General features: G+C 36.6%; 1 protein-coding gene across 1 annotated transcript; it reads left to right on the top strand.

Annotated features, from left to right (window-relative positions):
- Positions 1-9,723: 9,723 nt before the first annotated feature.
- LOC131634007 (secreted RxLR effector protein 161-like) lies at positions 9,724-10,359 on the top strand. Its single transcript, XM_058904673.1, has one exon. It carries the CDS (start codon positions 9,724-9,726, stop codon positions 10,357-10,359), a length of 636 nt encoding a protein of 211 aa, XP_058760656.1.
- The last annotated feature ends 2,864 nt before the right edge of the window (positions 10,360-13,223 follow it).

The following is a 13,223-nucleotide window of genomic DNA, read 5'->3' as shown; positions in this document are numbered from 1 at the left end:
TGTTATTATTGTTGCAAAAAGGGACACACCATTGAAAAATGCAAATTTATGAGGATTCTAGTTCCTAAAGGAGTATTTCAATGGTTGCCTAAGTGCAACAATTTATGTACTCACTACAAAGGACCCAATGAAAATTGGGTATCTTCCACTCTAAATTAATTTTGCAGGAAAAGTGTCTTGACATTGCCGAAAGGTTGTGGTTCCTTGATAGCGGATGTTCAAGACACATGACGGGAGACATATCACTTTTTGTTGAGTTTCATGCAAAGAAAAAGGGGCATGTCACTGTCATACCCCAAAATTTGCCCTCTTTAACTGTCTATGTCATTTTATTTCAAATAATTGACGTAGCGCAATCGGTAAGAATTTGAGGGCAAAAGATGCTCGACCGAAAGGTCCCGGGTTTTCTATGGATTGACCAAGTGGATGGTACCCCAATTGATTTTTTGGCCAAAAACCTTTTGGTAATTGGCCAAATGAAGGTTATTCATATTTGGCCAAAAACCTTTTGGTATTTGGCCAAATCAAGGTACCTTCTTTGGCCAAAGGGAAGCAGGTGTCAATTCTTCCTTACACTCATTTGTTTGCTTCATTGCCCTTGAAAACCTTGGTAAAATCTCTTTTTTTTAACCATTAACCCTAAAATATATATAATAGGTAGATGTTGTCCATTTTCATGAATTATGGTTAGGATTTTATCACATTCTTTATTTTTAGGCTAATAATTATTTTTAGGCTAATTAATTTATTTTTAGGCTAATAATTATTTTTAGGCTAATTAATTTATTTTTAGGCTAATTAATTTATTTTTAGGCTAATAATTATTTTAGGCTAATTAATTTATTTTTAGGCTAATAATTATTTTTGGGCTAATAATTATTTTAGGCTAATTAATTTATTCTTAGGCTAATTAATTTATTTTTAGGTTTGTTAGCCTTGTTTTCAAAAACCTTTTTGTTGCCTTTTCGCTCTCCTTTCAATTTTATCCTGCTTTTATTTTCGCGCCCAATTCTTCCTCTATACTGTAACTGCCCCAAAGCCTTGTAATAGCTAGGGGTTTCTATTATTTTGCCTCTATTCATCTGCAGATGTTTATTGTAATAGATTTAGGTTTTTAATTTCCGCCTTTACTTTCTTGCCTTTATTTTTCTGCCCTACAGGTGTTTATTGTAAAAGCGTAGGAACTTTTAATTCTGTCTTTATTTTTTATTTTTAACTGCGTGGTTAGTAATCCTAGGGAGTGCAAGCCTTGTTAAAATGAATTAGACCAATAAGATAAATATTTGAATTGAACCACATGATTGTGCCACACACACACCTTTATGGTAACCCTTCTTATGCTGCCTGTTGCCTGTTGCCTTTAAATTCTAAAATAGTCAAGTCCCTCGATTCCGAGGATACCTAAAGCAACTGTTTCCCTCAGTTCATTATCATCATCAGTTTTGTCCCTCGAGGTTGCCTTATAAAATGATGATTGTCCCCATTGCTAAGGTATCCTCGCTTGTTGCCTAAAAATGACTATTATATCCTTCCCTAAGACTAACTGCCCCTTTATGGCAGGGACAGTTTTGTGGCGAACGATAATTTCGATGACCCTTTACATCCAATGAAAGGACTTCCTACCCTCTTATGGTATGGACAGCCTTTTCAAACCGAAAAGTTAAAGAACAATTTTTCTAACTTAGGGTAGGTTCTCCTGATTGCCTACTCTTTTCAAATTCAAAACTCTTTTTCCCATTCATTATCAAATACTTTCAAAAACAAGGCTACGCTTATTTACAAGCTAAAGTCCTTAACAAAGTTTTTACTATTCACACACTACACTTCAAACACTTTGAAAATAAAAGTGAGCTAAGCAATTAAGAGCCCATGGATAACCATGGATACAAAGGGTGCTTACACCTTCCTTTTGTATAACCTACCCCCTGAACTCCAAATCTTTCTAAAAAGGTCTTTTCCTGTTCTGCCTTTCTAAATTGGATAAAATAAAAGTCGGTGGCGACTCTTGCTATCCGCACATTTCTAAAAGTCAATTCTCCCACCGTATTACAGTCACCTACGGAGACAACAATCGGGGAGCTATACTTGGTAAAGGAAGTGTAGGTAACCCATCTACCACAACCATATCTGATGTATTACTAGTAGAAGGTCTTAAACATAATCTCTTAAGTATTGGTCAATAGTGCGACAAAGATTTCAAAGTCACTTTCACAAATTCTAGTTGCACAATCGAACATATTAAGAAAAGAGACATTGTGTTTAATGGCACAAGATTAAACAATATTTATATGCTAAACTTGGATGAAGTATCTAAGTCAAATGCCAAGTGTCTTATTGCCTTAGGCAAAGACTCATGGCTTTGGCATAGACGCCTTGCTCACATAAACTTTGGCTTACTAAATAAGGTTGTCACAAAGGATTTAGTAATCGGCTTACCAAAAATAAATTTATCAAAGGATCATCTATGTGATGTATGTCAAAAGGGGAAACAAACAAAAGTTTCTTTTAAATCAAAAAAATGTGGTTTCAACATCACGACCCCTTGAACTTCTTCACATGGATCTCTTTGGCCCTTCAAGGACTAAAAGCATAGGTGGAAACATCTATGGTTTTGTCATTGTCGATGATTACTCTAGATTTTGTTGGACAATCTTCCTACCTAGTAAGGATCAAACATTTCCAGCATTTAATCAATTTGCAAGGTTATGTCAAAACAAAATGAACACCAAAATAGTTGCAATCCGTAGTGATCACGGTGGAGAATTTGAAAATTATCATTTTGAAAAATACTGTGTGTGGTGTCGTTTTCTTTACCTCCCCGTTTCACTTGGGAGGACGGCACGCTAGACCCTTCATGCGAAATTTGGAAGGAGAATGCGCCCGGGGCGAGAAATTTTGTTTCAGTTCTTCCTACGATATCACACGAACTTTTGAATTATCCTACGAATAGGAGAGGGGAAAAAGATCTCAAATAAACCCTAGGAGTTTCCTAAGTGTGGGGATTCACCTAGACTAGAAATTCTGGAGTCTGAGAGGTCGATTATACATAGGGAAGAGTTTAAGTACCCTACATATCCATAGTACTCTACGGGAACCTTCTCTGTGTCTATGTGTTTGTGATTGTTGCTTATTGATTGGGAAAGTCTCTCCTTTGTGTTAGGAGAGAGAATTGAATTGAATTGAAAAGAAGACAGACTGACTAACTATTTTTGGTATTTTATTAGCTCGCTGAGATTCCTTGTGAACCTCATGCCTACATATCCCTAATGGAAGTCAGAGCTTAATGTAGTTCGAAGAACTAATTAGGGAAATTAATTATTTTTTTGGTGCCTTGCTTAAAGCTCAAGGTTGAAGCTTGAATTAAATCTCTGTTTACAGTAAAGAGACATGAAATCATCTCTACAGAGAGGTATTTCTACTATCCCACCACAAACATTAAAAAAGTGACAGAATAACTGAATTCATTTCATTCAAGAGGGGGACCTTACTTGTGTATGTGCAAGTATACCAGTCAACTGCGTCTTGAATGAAAGAAAGATGCTCATCCAAATTAGGGAAAGTTACCACATGCCTGGGTTTTACTGTCAGAGCATGCCTTTCAAAATCCTAAATGGGAAACTGATTAAAATTAAAATGTAACGTAATGTTTGTTTGTTTGAATGTGGTGAGATAGGAGAAAGATCTCTCTATAGAGATAAGCTATATCCATCTACTGTATAAAAGATTTGATTTTAGCTGGCTTGTATGAGGCCCAAGCTTGAGGCTTTTGATTGATTTATTATTTTATTGACTCTGGGAGATAACTCTACTGGGGATTGACTTAAAATATGAAGTTTTGGTGTTCTGTACAAAGCCCAGAATTGAGGCTGACTCTAGCTGGAGAGCATTTATTTGATGGATTTTATTTGGTGTTCTGTACAAAGCCCAGAATTGTGGCTGACTCTAGCTGGAGAGCATTTATTTGATGTATTTTATTTGGTGTTCTGTACAAAGCCCGGAATTGTGGCTGACTCTTAACTGGGGAAGTTATTATTTCATGCCTTGTATGAGGCCCAAGGTTGAGGCTGACTCTTTGGGGAGTTTTACTCTATTGGAGGATTTATCTATTAAAAGACTGATTTTTTGGAGGCTAACCCTTTCCAGGGATTTTGAATGATAGCAGAAATATTATCTAATTGAGACTTCTTGTTTAAAGCCCAAGATTAAGGATGACACTGACTGAGGATAGATAACTATGGATCCTAGACTCTGCTAAGGAAATTAATGAAGATAAGGGTGACAGAGACTGTCCATGTCTCTCATTCCAAAAGGTGTACTCAATATGAGATTGAAACAATCTTAGCTTGTTTAAAGTCTGGTTTAAAGTGGAAGAAACTCACCAGGATAGGCTAAAAGGTGACTAAAGACTTGTTCCTATGTTTATAAGAAACCTGATGGGTCCTTGTATACAAGCTCAAGAGGAAGCTGGAAATGCTTTTAAGAAGCCTGTGGGTCCTTGTACAAAGCCCAAGAGGAGGCTAATCGAGGGTCATCGAGGGTCCTTGTTATAGCACAAGAGAAAGCTATGTGGTTTTGAACTTATTTTGGCTCTAAGAAAATGGGTAAGAGGTTTCACCGGGAATTATTCCTCTTGGATGGATGTATCCTATTTTGGGTTCTAAGGCTTTTTCAAGATGTTTCACCGGGAATAATTCATCTTGAGGGTTTGAACTACATATCTCTAATTAGGAAAGAGCCTTCACCGGGAAGACATTCTCAATCCTAGGCCATATTCCTATAATATATATATAGTTTAACTGCCCTAAGGTTTACACTCAAACGTAGTTCTAAATAATATATAAGCAGTTCTATACTTGACAGTAATTTAAATAAAGACTGTAAATTGAAAGCTATAAAGCCTAACCTGGATGGAGTGGAGGCCTTTGAAGAAGTATGTACGAAGCCTCACCAGCAATTTTGTTGTTTATTGATAACAGTTGAATATTTATGATAAACAGTTAAAGGTTTTTGAAAACACAAGAAGTGAAGATGGACATAGGTCACATAGGTATCTGAAGAGTTTCACCGGGAATAATGCCCTTCAAATACCAGAAGAATGTTTTGAAAACATAAAAAAGATTTTGTAAATACAGTTTTGAAAACAAACTAAGAAAAGAAAAAGGTGCTGGGACTTACACTCTATTAGAGGCCCATTGGAATATTTACTGTTTTTGAGAAATAGTTGGATAATGATTTGGAATGATTACTGTTTTGTTGTCTGAAAACCTTAATCGTCCGGCTAATCGGAGATTTGAAAACAGTTTAAATTCTAGACAACAGTCAACTTAAATAGGGTAATGACAAAGTTTATACTCTACTAAGACCTAAATGATTAGGGTTTTAACTTAAAAATATTTACAGGAGATTAGGTTTTGAAAATCAAGTGATGATTATATCTTTTAAACTATTAAAACAACCTAAAATATGTGATTTTAAACCTAATTAAAACATATTAAAATAATATATTTTTTATGATTTTTTGGTATATTCTCAAAAATAGATATATTAAATGAGAAGTGTGTGAAAAATCAAGAGAAAATGATTTAAATTGATGGGTGATTTAATTATGTGAAGTTGTAAAATAAAATGAAAGAAAATAGTGTTAAAAAAAGGGGTTTGGTCTTGCCAAGGGTTGAACCCACGCCCTATAGGTTACCAAACAAAACAAATACCAACGGGGCCACGCGCGTGGCCTGTTTAGGAAAGGATCCCATGTGATTATATGTGAAAGCAAAGCATTAAAATGAATTGGAAAATAAAATGAACAAAAGGTCTGAGGGGGGGATCGAACCCCAGACCTAAGGCAAGGCAAGGCTTTTGGACACGCGCTGTAACCAATGGGACACTACGATGAATTCGTAGGTTAAACACAAACCATTCAAAATATAATAAACTAAAACCTGGGAAATTTGAAAAATGGCGCCACCATCTTCATCTTCAACCTCGAGCTCCAAACATTTGAATTTGCTATCTCCTTCGTTTCTCAACCAAACTCAAAGATGTAAACATGGATTTTGCTCGTTTTTGAACAAGGATTATGATGGTATCCTTTGATTTCATTTATTTTCAGTGTAATTCAAAATTCGCACGCATGAACTCTAAGAACCCTAAAACTGGAAATTAACATGAAATACTCTATATGCATGATATGATGCAATTGATTGAGGTTTAATGATCCTTAAAGGTGCAGAAACCAACTGGTAACTTCATTTTTAATTTATCATCGTGAATTATAGAGTTTGAAGTTCATGAAACTTACCTCAGAAATGGAGGTTGAGCTCTGATCAAAGTGTGCTACAGAGTTGTTGCAATGATCCAGATAGCTTCAGTGATCCCTCAGGAAGGTGTTGAGATGCTTGGCTTGGATTGAAACTGCCCAGAACTCCTTGCTCAACCCCAACTGATACAGCTCCAAGTGAGAGGTGAAGATGATGATTCTCCATGTACAGAAGTGTTCCAGAGGTTTGGATCACCTCTAAATACCTCCCTTGATGTGTTTGAATACTTACTTTCAAAGGAAGAGCTTTGGTTTGAAGAATCCGAGTCTTCTTGCCAAAGAACCTTTGAAAAACCTAAGTATGAGAAGAGAAGAGAGAAAGTAAGATTTCTGTTGCTTTGGTGTGTCTAATTACTGAGGTATGCTCTCTTATTTATAGGCAAAGAGTTCAGTGTGTTTGCAGAGAGTGAGCTTTGCTTAATGAGGTTAACTTGGTTTCTTGGCTATGAAGAAATGTGAGAAAGATCCATATGCAATGATGAGTTCTTTGATACCACTCCCTAGCCATCGGTTTTGCTTGATCTTAGGGGACAAATTTGATGCAGAAATGAGCTCTAATTGGTTGGGAGAAGATTCCTTTGATGAATCACCACTTGGCCATAAATTCTCAAAATGCAATCATTACATAATCACATGTTTTGGTTTTGGAATATTCCCTTCAAATATTTGTGCAATGATGCAAACGATTCTCTCCTATCCTTGCAATGTTTCTGAAGTTTAGAGGCGTCATTTAGTGTAAGCACTTGCATAAAATTGCAAATTTCAAACTTAGGCATGACCTATAATTTCACTTCAAATGCCTAACTTTGATCAATCATATCTCTTAGCTCAAAATGAATTTGGAGAAGGTTGAGCATAATTTGGAAAGCCCTTAACATGTACTTCAATTCATTAGTTTGGAGTTTCTTCAAAATCAATTGGGAAATTTGTGAAAAATGAGCTTGAAGTTTGAAGAAAACTAGGGTTTTTTGCTTGTTTTCATGAAGGCAGCAACTTTGGAGCTCCATATCTCTTCAATGGTTGATTTTTAGCCAAAAAATCATATGTGACAAAGTTGTTCATTGGATCAAAATCTACAACTTTGATGTTGGAAGTTTTTTTTCTATGTATGAAAAGTCAATCTTTGACTTTTTGATTCTTGATTTATTTTCTTGATTTTCTTTGGTCAAATGACTTCATTAATCATATATTGATGATATTGATCCTTAAAAGTCATTTTTTGACTCAAAACCCTAAAAGTCAAAGGTGGTCCTGTACAGTTGACTTTTTCCAGATGAAGTGAATCTTGGACTTTTGTGATGAATCAAACTCTCCTCCTCAAATGAATGATGTGAATGGATGATATTGAGGTAAAATAAATTCTTGAGTCATGCTTTGAGTTTTGGATCTATGTCCTGATTAAAAGTCAACTATCTTGGTGAATTAGGTCAAAAACCCTAATTGTCGACCAGATGAAATTGATGACTGTAGATCTTGAATTGAAGTGTAATGCCTTATGGATATTGTCACATGGATTATTTGAAGATGATTGAACCAATTGATAGGTGTCCTGGAGCTTTTTAGGGTTTCCCAAATGTGGTTCCTGATTTCAGTCCTTGATGGGTTGAAAACCTTAGCTGAGCAAACCTGAGTTCTGATAACTGTTGTCTAATCAACATAGGTGAATAAATGAATCATTTGAATCCTAAGATTGCATTAGAGGCTATTCTTATTTGATTGATTCTTTGCCTGAACTCTTCTGTCCTTGAGCACCCTCGACTGGGTATCAGACAAGCAAGTGACTTCTCTGAGTACCTGTTCTGAGTTTGATGAGGTACTTGGATGTATGACATCTCAGGGGGGTCAAAATTAGGGTATGACACTGTGGCAAACATGGAATTGATCATGACTTTTCAGCTCCTAGAACACCACGACAAAATGGTGTGGTCGGACGTAAAAATCGTGTTCTAGAAGAGTTGGCAAGAACAATGCTCAATGAAGGAAATCTACCTAAATATTTCTGGGCCGATGCTATTAGCACCGCATGTTATGTTTTGAATAGGATACTAATTCGTCCTATACTAAACAAAACGCCATATGAACTATTAAAGGGTAGAAAACCATATGTGTCACATCTCCACGTTTTCGGTTGTAAATGTTTTGTGTTAAACAACGGTAAAGATAACCTTGGTAAATTTGATGCTAAAGCGGACGAAGGCATATTTCTTGGTTACTCTCAATCTAGTAAAGCATATAGAATTTACAACAAAAGACTACTTATTGTTGAAGAGTCAGTTCATGTGTCCTTTGATGAATCTTACTCAAAATGTGTCGAGAAAGGTATCTCTTTTGACAGTGCAGGCCCATCTACTGAAGATATTGTCAAAGAAAAGGAAGACGAAAGTGAGATAATCCAAGCTGAAGATGCTAAGGAAGAGGAATATAAATCTCATGACAGCATTGAAAAAGAAAATATCTCAAGCAACGAAAAACTTCCAAAGGCCTGGACAAACTTAAAAGATCATCCAATTGACAACATCTTAGGTGACATCTCAAAGGGCGTTGCGACACGCTCCAAGATAAGTAACTTTTGTCATCCTTTTGCTTTTGTTTCACAAGTTGAGTCAAAAAACGCTAAAGACGCATTACTTGATGAGCATTGGCTAATGTCCATGCAAGAAGAATTAAACCAGTTTAAAAGGAATGATGTATGGGACCTTATCCCTCATCCGGGAGAACATCAAGTAATCGGCACTAGGTGGGTTTTTCGTAACAAACTTGATGAAAACAGAGTTATTACTAGAAACAAAGCTAGGTTGGTAGCTCAAGGCTACAATCAAGAGGAAGGTATTGATTATGAGGAGACATATGCTCCCGTAGCACATCTTGAGGCAATTCGCCTCTTACTTGCTTATGCTTGCTCAAAAGATTTTAAACCTTTCCAAATGGATGTTAAAAGTGTTTTTCTAAATGGTTATATTAATGAAGAAGTCTATGTAGCTCAACCACCCGGTTTTGAAAATTATAAGTATCCAACACATGTTTACAAGTTGAAACGTGCCTTATACGGTCTCAAACAAGCCCCTAGGGCTTGGTATGAGCGTTTAAGCAAATTTCTACTTAGTCAAGGATACTCTAGGGGTAAAGTTGATACTACTCTCTTCATTAAAAGAAAAGAAAAAGATATACTTCTGGTTCAAGTTTATGTAGATGATATAATATTTGGGTCAACTAATGCAAAACTTGTCAAAGAATTTTCTAAGCTTATGCAGAGTGAATTTGAGATGAGCCTCATGGGGGAATTGAACTTCTTCCTTGGTCTACAAATCAAGCAGCTAAGTCATGGAACTTTCGTTAGCCAAACCAAATATTGCATAGAATTACTAAAGAGATTTGGGATGAGTGAGGCAAAGGAAATTGACACACCTATGGCCACAAATGGTAACCTAGACAAGGATGAAAACGGTAAAGAGGTTGATGTAAAATTATACCGAGGCATGATAGGCTCTCTATTGTATCTCACGGCCTCAAGACCGGACATTATGTTTAGCGTATGCATGTGTGCAAGATACCAATATTGCCCAAAGGAATCACATCTAAAGGCTGTAAAAAGAATTCTAAGATACCTCCGGGGAACTACCACATATGGTCAATGGTTTCCTAAGGGAAATGAATGCTACTTGGTGGGATTCTCCGACTCCGACTTAGCTGGATGCAAATCTGACAGAAAGAGCACTAGTGGCACATGTCATCTATTCTCAAATTCATTGATAAGTTGTCACAGCAAAAAACAAGTATCATTCGCGTTATCCACAGCCGAAGCAGAATACGTAGCTGCCGGAAGTTGTTGTGCACAGATATTATGGCTCAAACAGCAGCTTATTGATTTTGGCATCAAACTTGACCGCATACCAATCATGTGTGACAACACAAGCGCCATCAACTTAAGCAAAAATCCTGTTCTACATTCACGAACCAAGCATATAGAAATAAGGCACCACTTCTTAAGAGATCATGTAGAAAAAGGGGAAGTTGTGTTTGAACATGTTGAGAGCAAGAAATAATTAGCGGACATCTTCACTAAACCTATTGCAACCGAGCCTTTCTTCAACATTCGCAAAGAATTAGGGATATTAGATATCTCTAATTTGAGCTAAATGTGGTTATGGCTATCTATTTATATTCATGTCTATCTATATTTTACATTATTGATGCTAACATTCTGTTCTAGTATGAAAGTAATACGCAACTTGTCAAGAATCGTACTACATTGATCGAGGGAGCATGTTCACTTCAAAAAATATTATTGATTCTGTATTATGAAATCAATTAACATGCTTATAGTGACATCCTAAGTGCTTATCATTACTTCTCAAATTACATATAGATTGTTCATCACGAGCATATTCTCATACACATAGTCGTGTCTAATTGAAGAGTTATAAAAATAAACATTGCATCTGATATCTCAAACATGTACATTCATATTTTTATGTATTTGCTGCAATTCATGCATTTTGAGTCGACCTAAATCATATACACGTCGACCTATTGAATTTTTTTTAAAAAGAAGAAATCAATTGCCAGTTACGTCAACCTACCCCATCTCTAGGTCGACCTATTCTGTTGTCAAATAAAAGATAAAGCCACTGCTTCTTTTAGGTCGACGCAGTCTCATTTTAGGTCGACGCACTAGGACTTAAATTCCCAAATTTGGGCTTTTAGGTCGACCCGGCCCATGCATTTCTTCTCTCTATTCATTCATATTACATCATCCTCTCCCTCAACCCTAATCTCTCCTACAGCAACCCAAATTCTTCTGGCATCAAACCTCTCAAATTCTCAGCCAACTTCATTTGCTTCAACATCTCCACTCAATCTATCTCAACATCATGCCTCCCAAGTCAAGAAAAGGAAAAGAAATCGCGTCCGGATCCGCTTCTCGACCGGTAAGTGCTCTTGCCCTTGTTCATCCAGATTGTAGGGCTGAATTTAAGAAATATCATCTGAAAAGGAAGATTATTAAGCAGTATGTGTATAACCCTAAGGTAGCCGACCAAATGAACATTCCGGAAATTACTAGTTTAGTTCAACATCAGAATATTGGTCCACTGTTAGAGTGTGACACCGCATATAATGAGGATGTAGTTCATGCTTTCTATGCTGGTTTATAGACGGTCGATGGCTGCACTTTTCGGTTTAAGATGGGCTCATGCTCACATTTTGTTGATAAACCAGTTTGGGTGAGTATCTTTGGTCTCACTATGAAAAATGATGAATTTCGTATAACTGAAGGTGCAATTCCTGCAAACTATGATCATATGGCTTACATGCGCTTAATTCTCAAGGACCCAACCATTCTTGACAAACCAAATGAGTCAATCACTGCAGGGCATCTCAAAAGAAATCCTAGGCTGCTGAATTGGATTATATCTCGCATCATTAGGCCACGGTTAGGTGGCTACTATAGGATTGAACGGAATGAGATAATCTTGATGTATTTGCTTGAAAACATGACTCGTGTTCACTGGCCACACTTTCTGGCCAACAAGTTCTATGAGGTCAAGCAGAAAACAACGACCTTATGCTATGGATCTATAATCCAGAAAATTGTGATGGTTGATGGGCTAACATATATCAGAATCAAACCACCACAGGAATTCTCCCAAACAACCTTAACCCTTATGGGATACCACTGGGACCCAATGAAGAAAGCATACTACTTAATTCAAAAGGGCACCGGAAAGATCATCTACAACTATGATGATCCTGCTGAATTTTGTGCACAAGGAGGAAATGAAGAAGAAGAACCTGAACTAGACATGAATATTGATGATGATCATGTAATGGAAGATGTTCCTCAAGATGTCAATTCAAATTGGCACTATGTACCACATCAAGAAGAGGAAATCCCTTGGGGATATACAGCTCCGCCACAACCTGATCAATCTAGTATCATCACCATGCTGGAAAATATGCAGCTTCTTCAACAACAATGATATGATGCACAACATCTACAGTTTGAGAGTATGCAACAACTCCAACAAGAGCGCTACAATGAGCAACAAATTCAGTTTGAGAATCTACAAAGATTAGCTCAGGAGCATAAAAGCGACTTTGAAACGTTTGCCTCCAATCTCACTGAAAGACAAAACAGGTTTGAGGAAACAGCGAACAATCATCATGCAAACCTGAGTCAAAACTTTAACATTCTCAACAGGAGCGTTCTTGAACTACTTGAGCAAGTTGAAGAGGATCGTCCTCAAGGATTTCAAAAAGGAATAGGTGGCCGTTACCATGGGAGAGGGAAATGTTAGGAGATCATTGCATTCCATTAGTCCATAGCATTGCATATCATATCATTTTCTTATGTTTGTTTTATCTTGACTATATCATTGTTCTATAATTGTGACCTACTTTAACTTTGGCCATTATAAATTATAATCTAGTATGTTTTCTTTTCTTGAATATTATTATTCTGTGTGTTTTCTCCTATTACCCTCTATGTTTCATTTTTGATGTTGTCAAAGGGGGAGTAATATGAGAGTATGAGAGTACGGGGGAGCTTACATACTAAAGTACGGGGGAGCTTATATCAACTTACATCATTCAAACAATATTTGCCTTCATCAAAAAGGGGGAGTATGTAAGTGCAAGCATACACTCAACAATAGTTTTTGATTCATGGTGTCATACCCCAAAATTTGCCTTCCATATTCCATTTACAATAATTCAAAGTTCAAGATTCAATTCCAAAGCCTTGCTCAAACAATCCCAAGATCCACAGTCAACTGATTCAAACCAGAAGGTCAACTACAATCAAAGCATGATTCAAACCTATGATTATTGGTCAAAAATCAAGTATAGAGGTGCATAACCATCATTTGATCAAATATTGATCATGATTCCATTAATAGAAACTCAGAGA

This window comes from Vicia villosa, unplaced genomic scaffold (genome assembly GCF_029867415.1).
Source record: "Vicia villosa cultivar HV-30 ecotype Madison, WI unplaced genomic scaffold, Vvil1.0 ctg.001205F_1_1, whole genome shotgun sequence".
Taxonomy (NCBI): domain Eukaryota; kingdom Viridiplantae; phylum Streptophyta; class Magnoliopsida; order Fabales; family Fabaceae; genus Vicia; species Vicia villosa.
The sequence above is the reverse complement of the archived record's forward strand: the minus strand, read 5'-3'. Positions and strand labels throughout refer to the sequence as shown.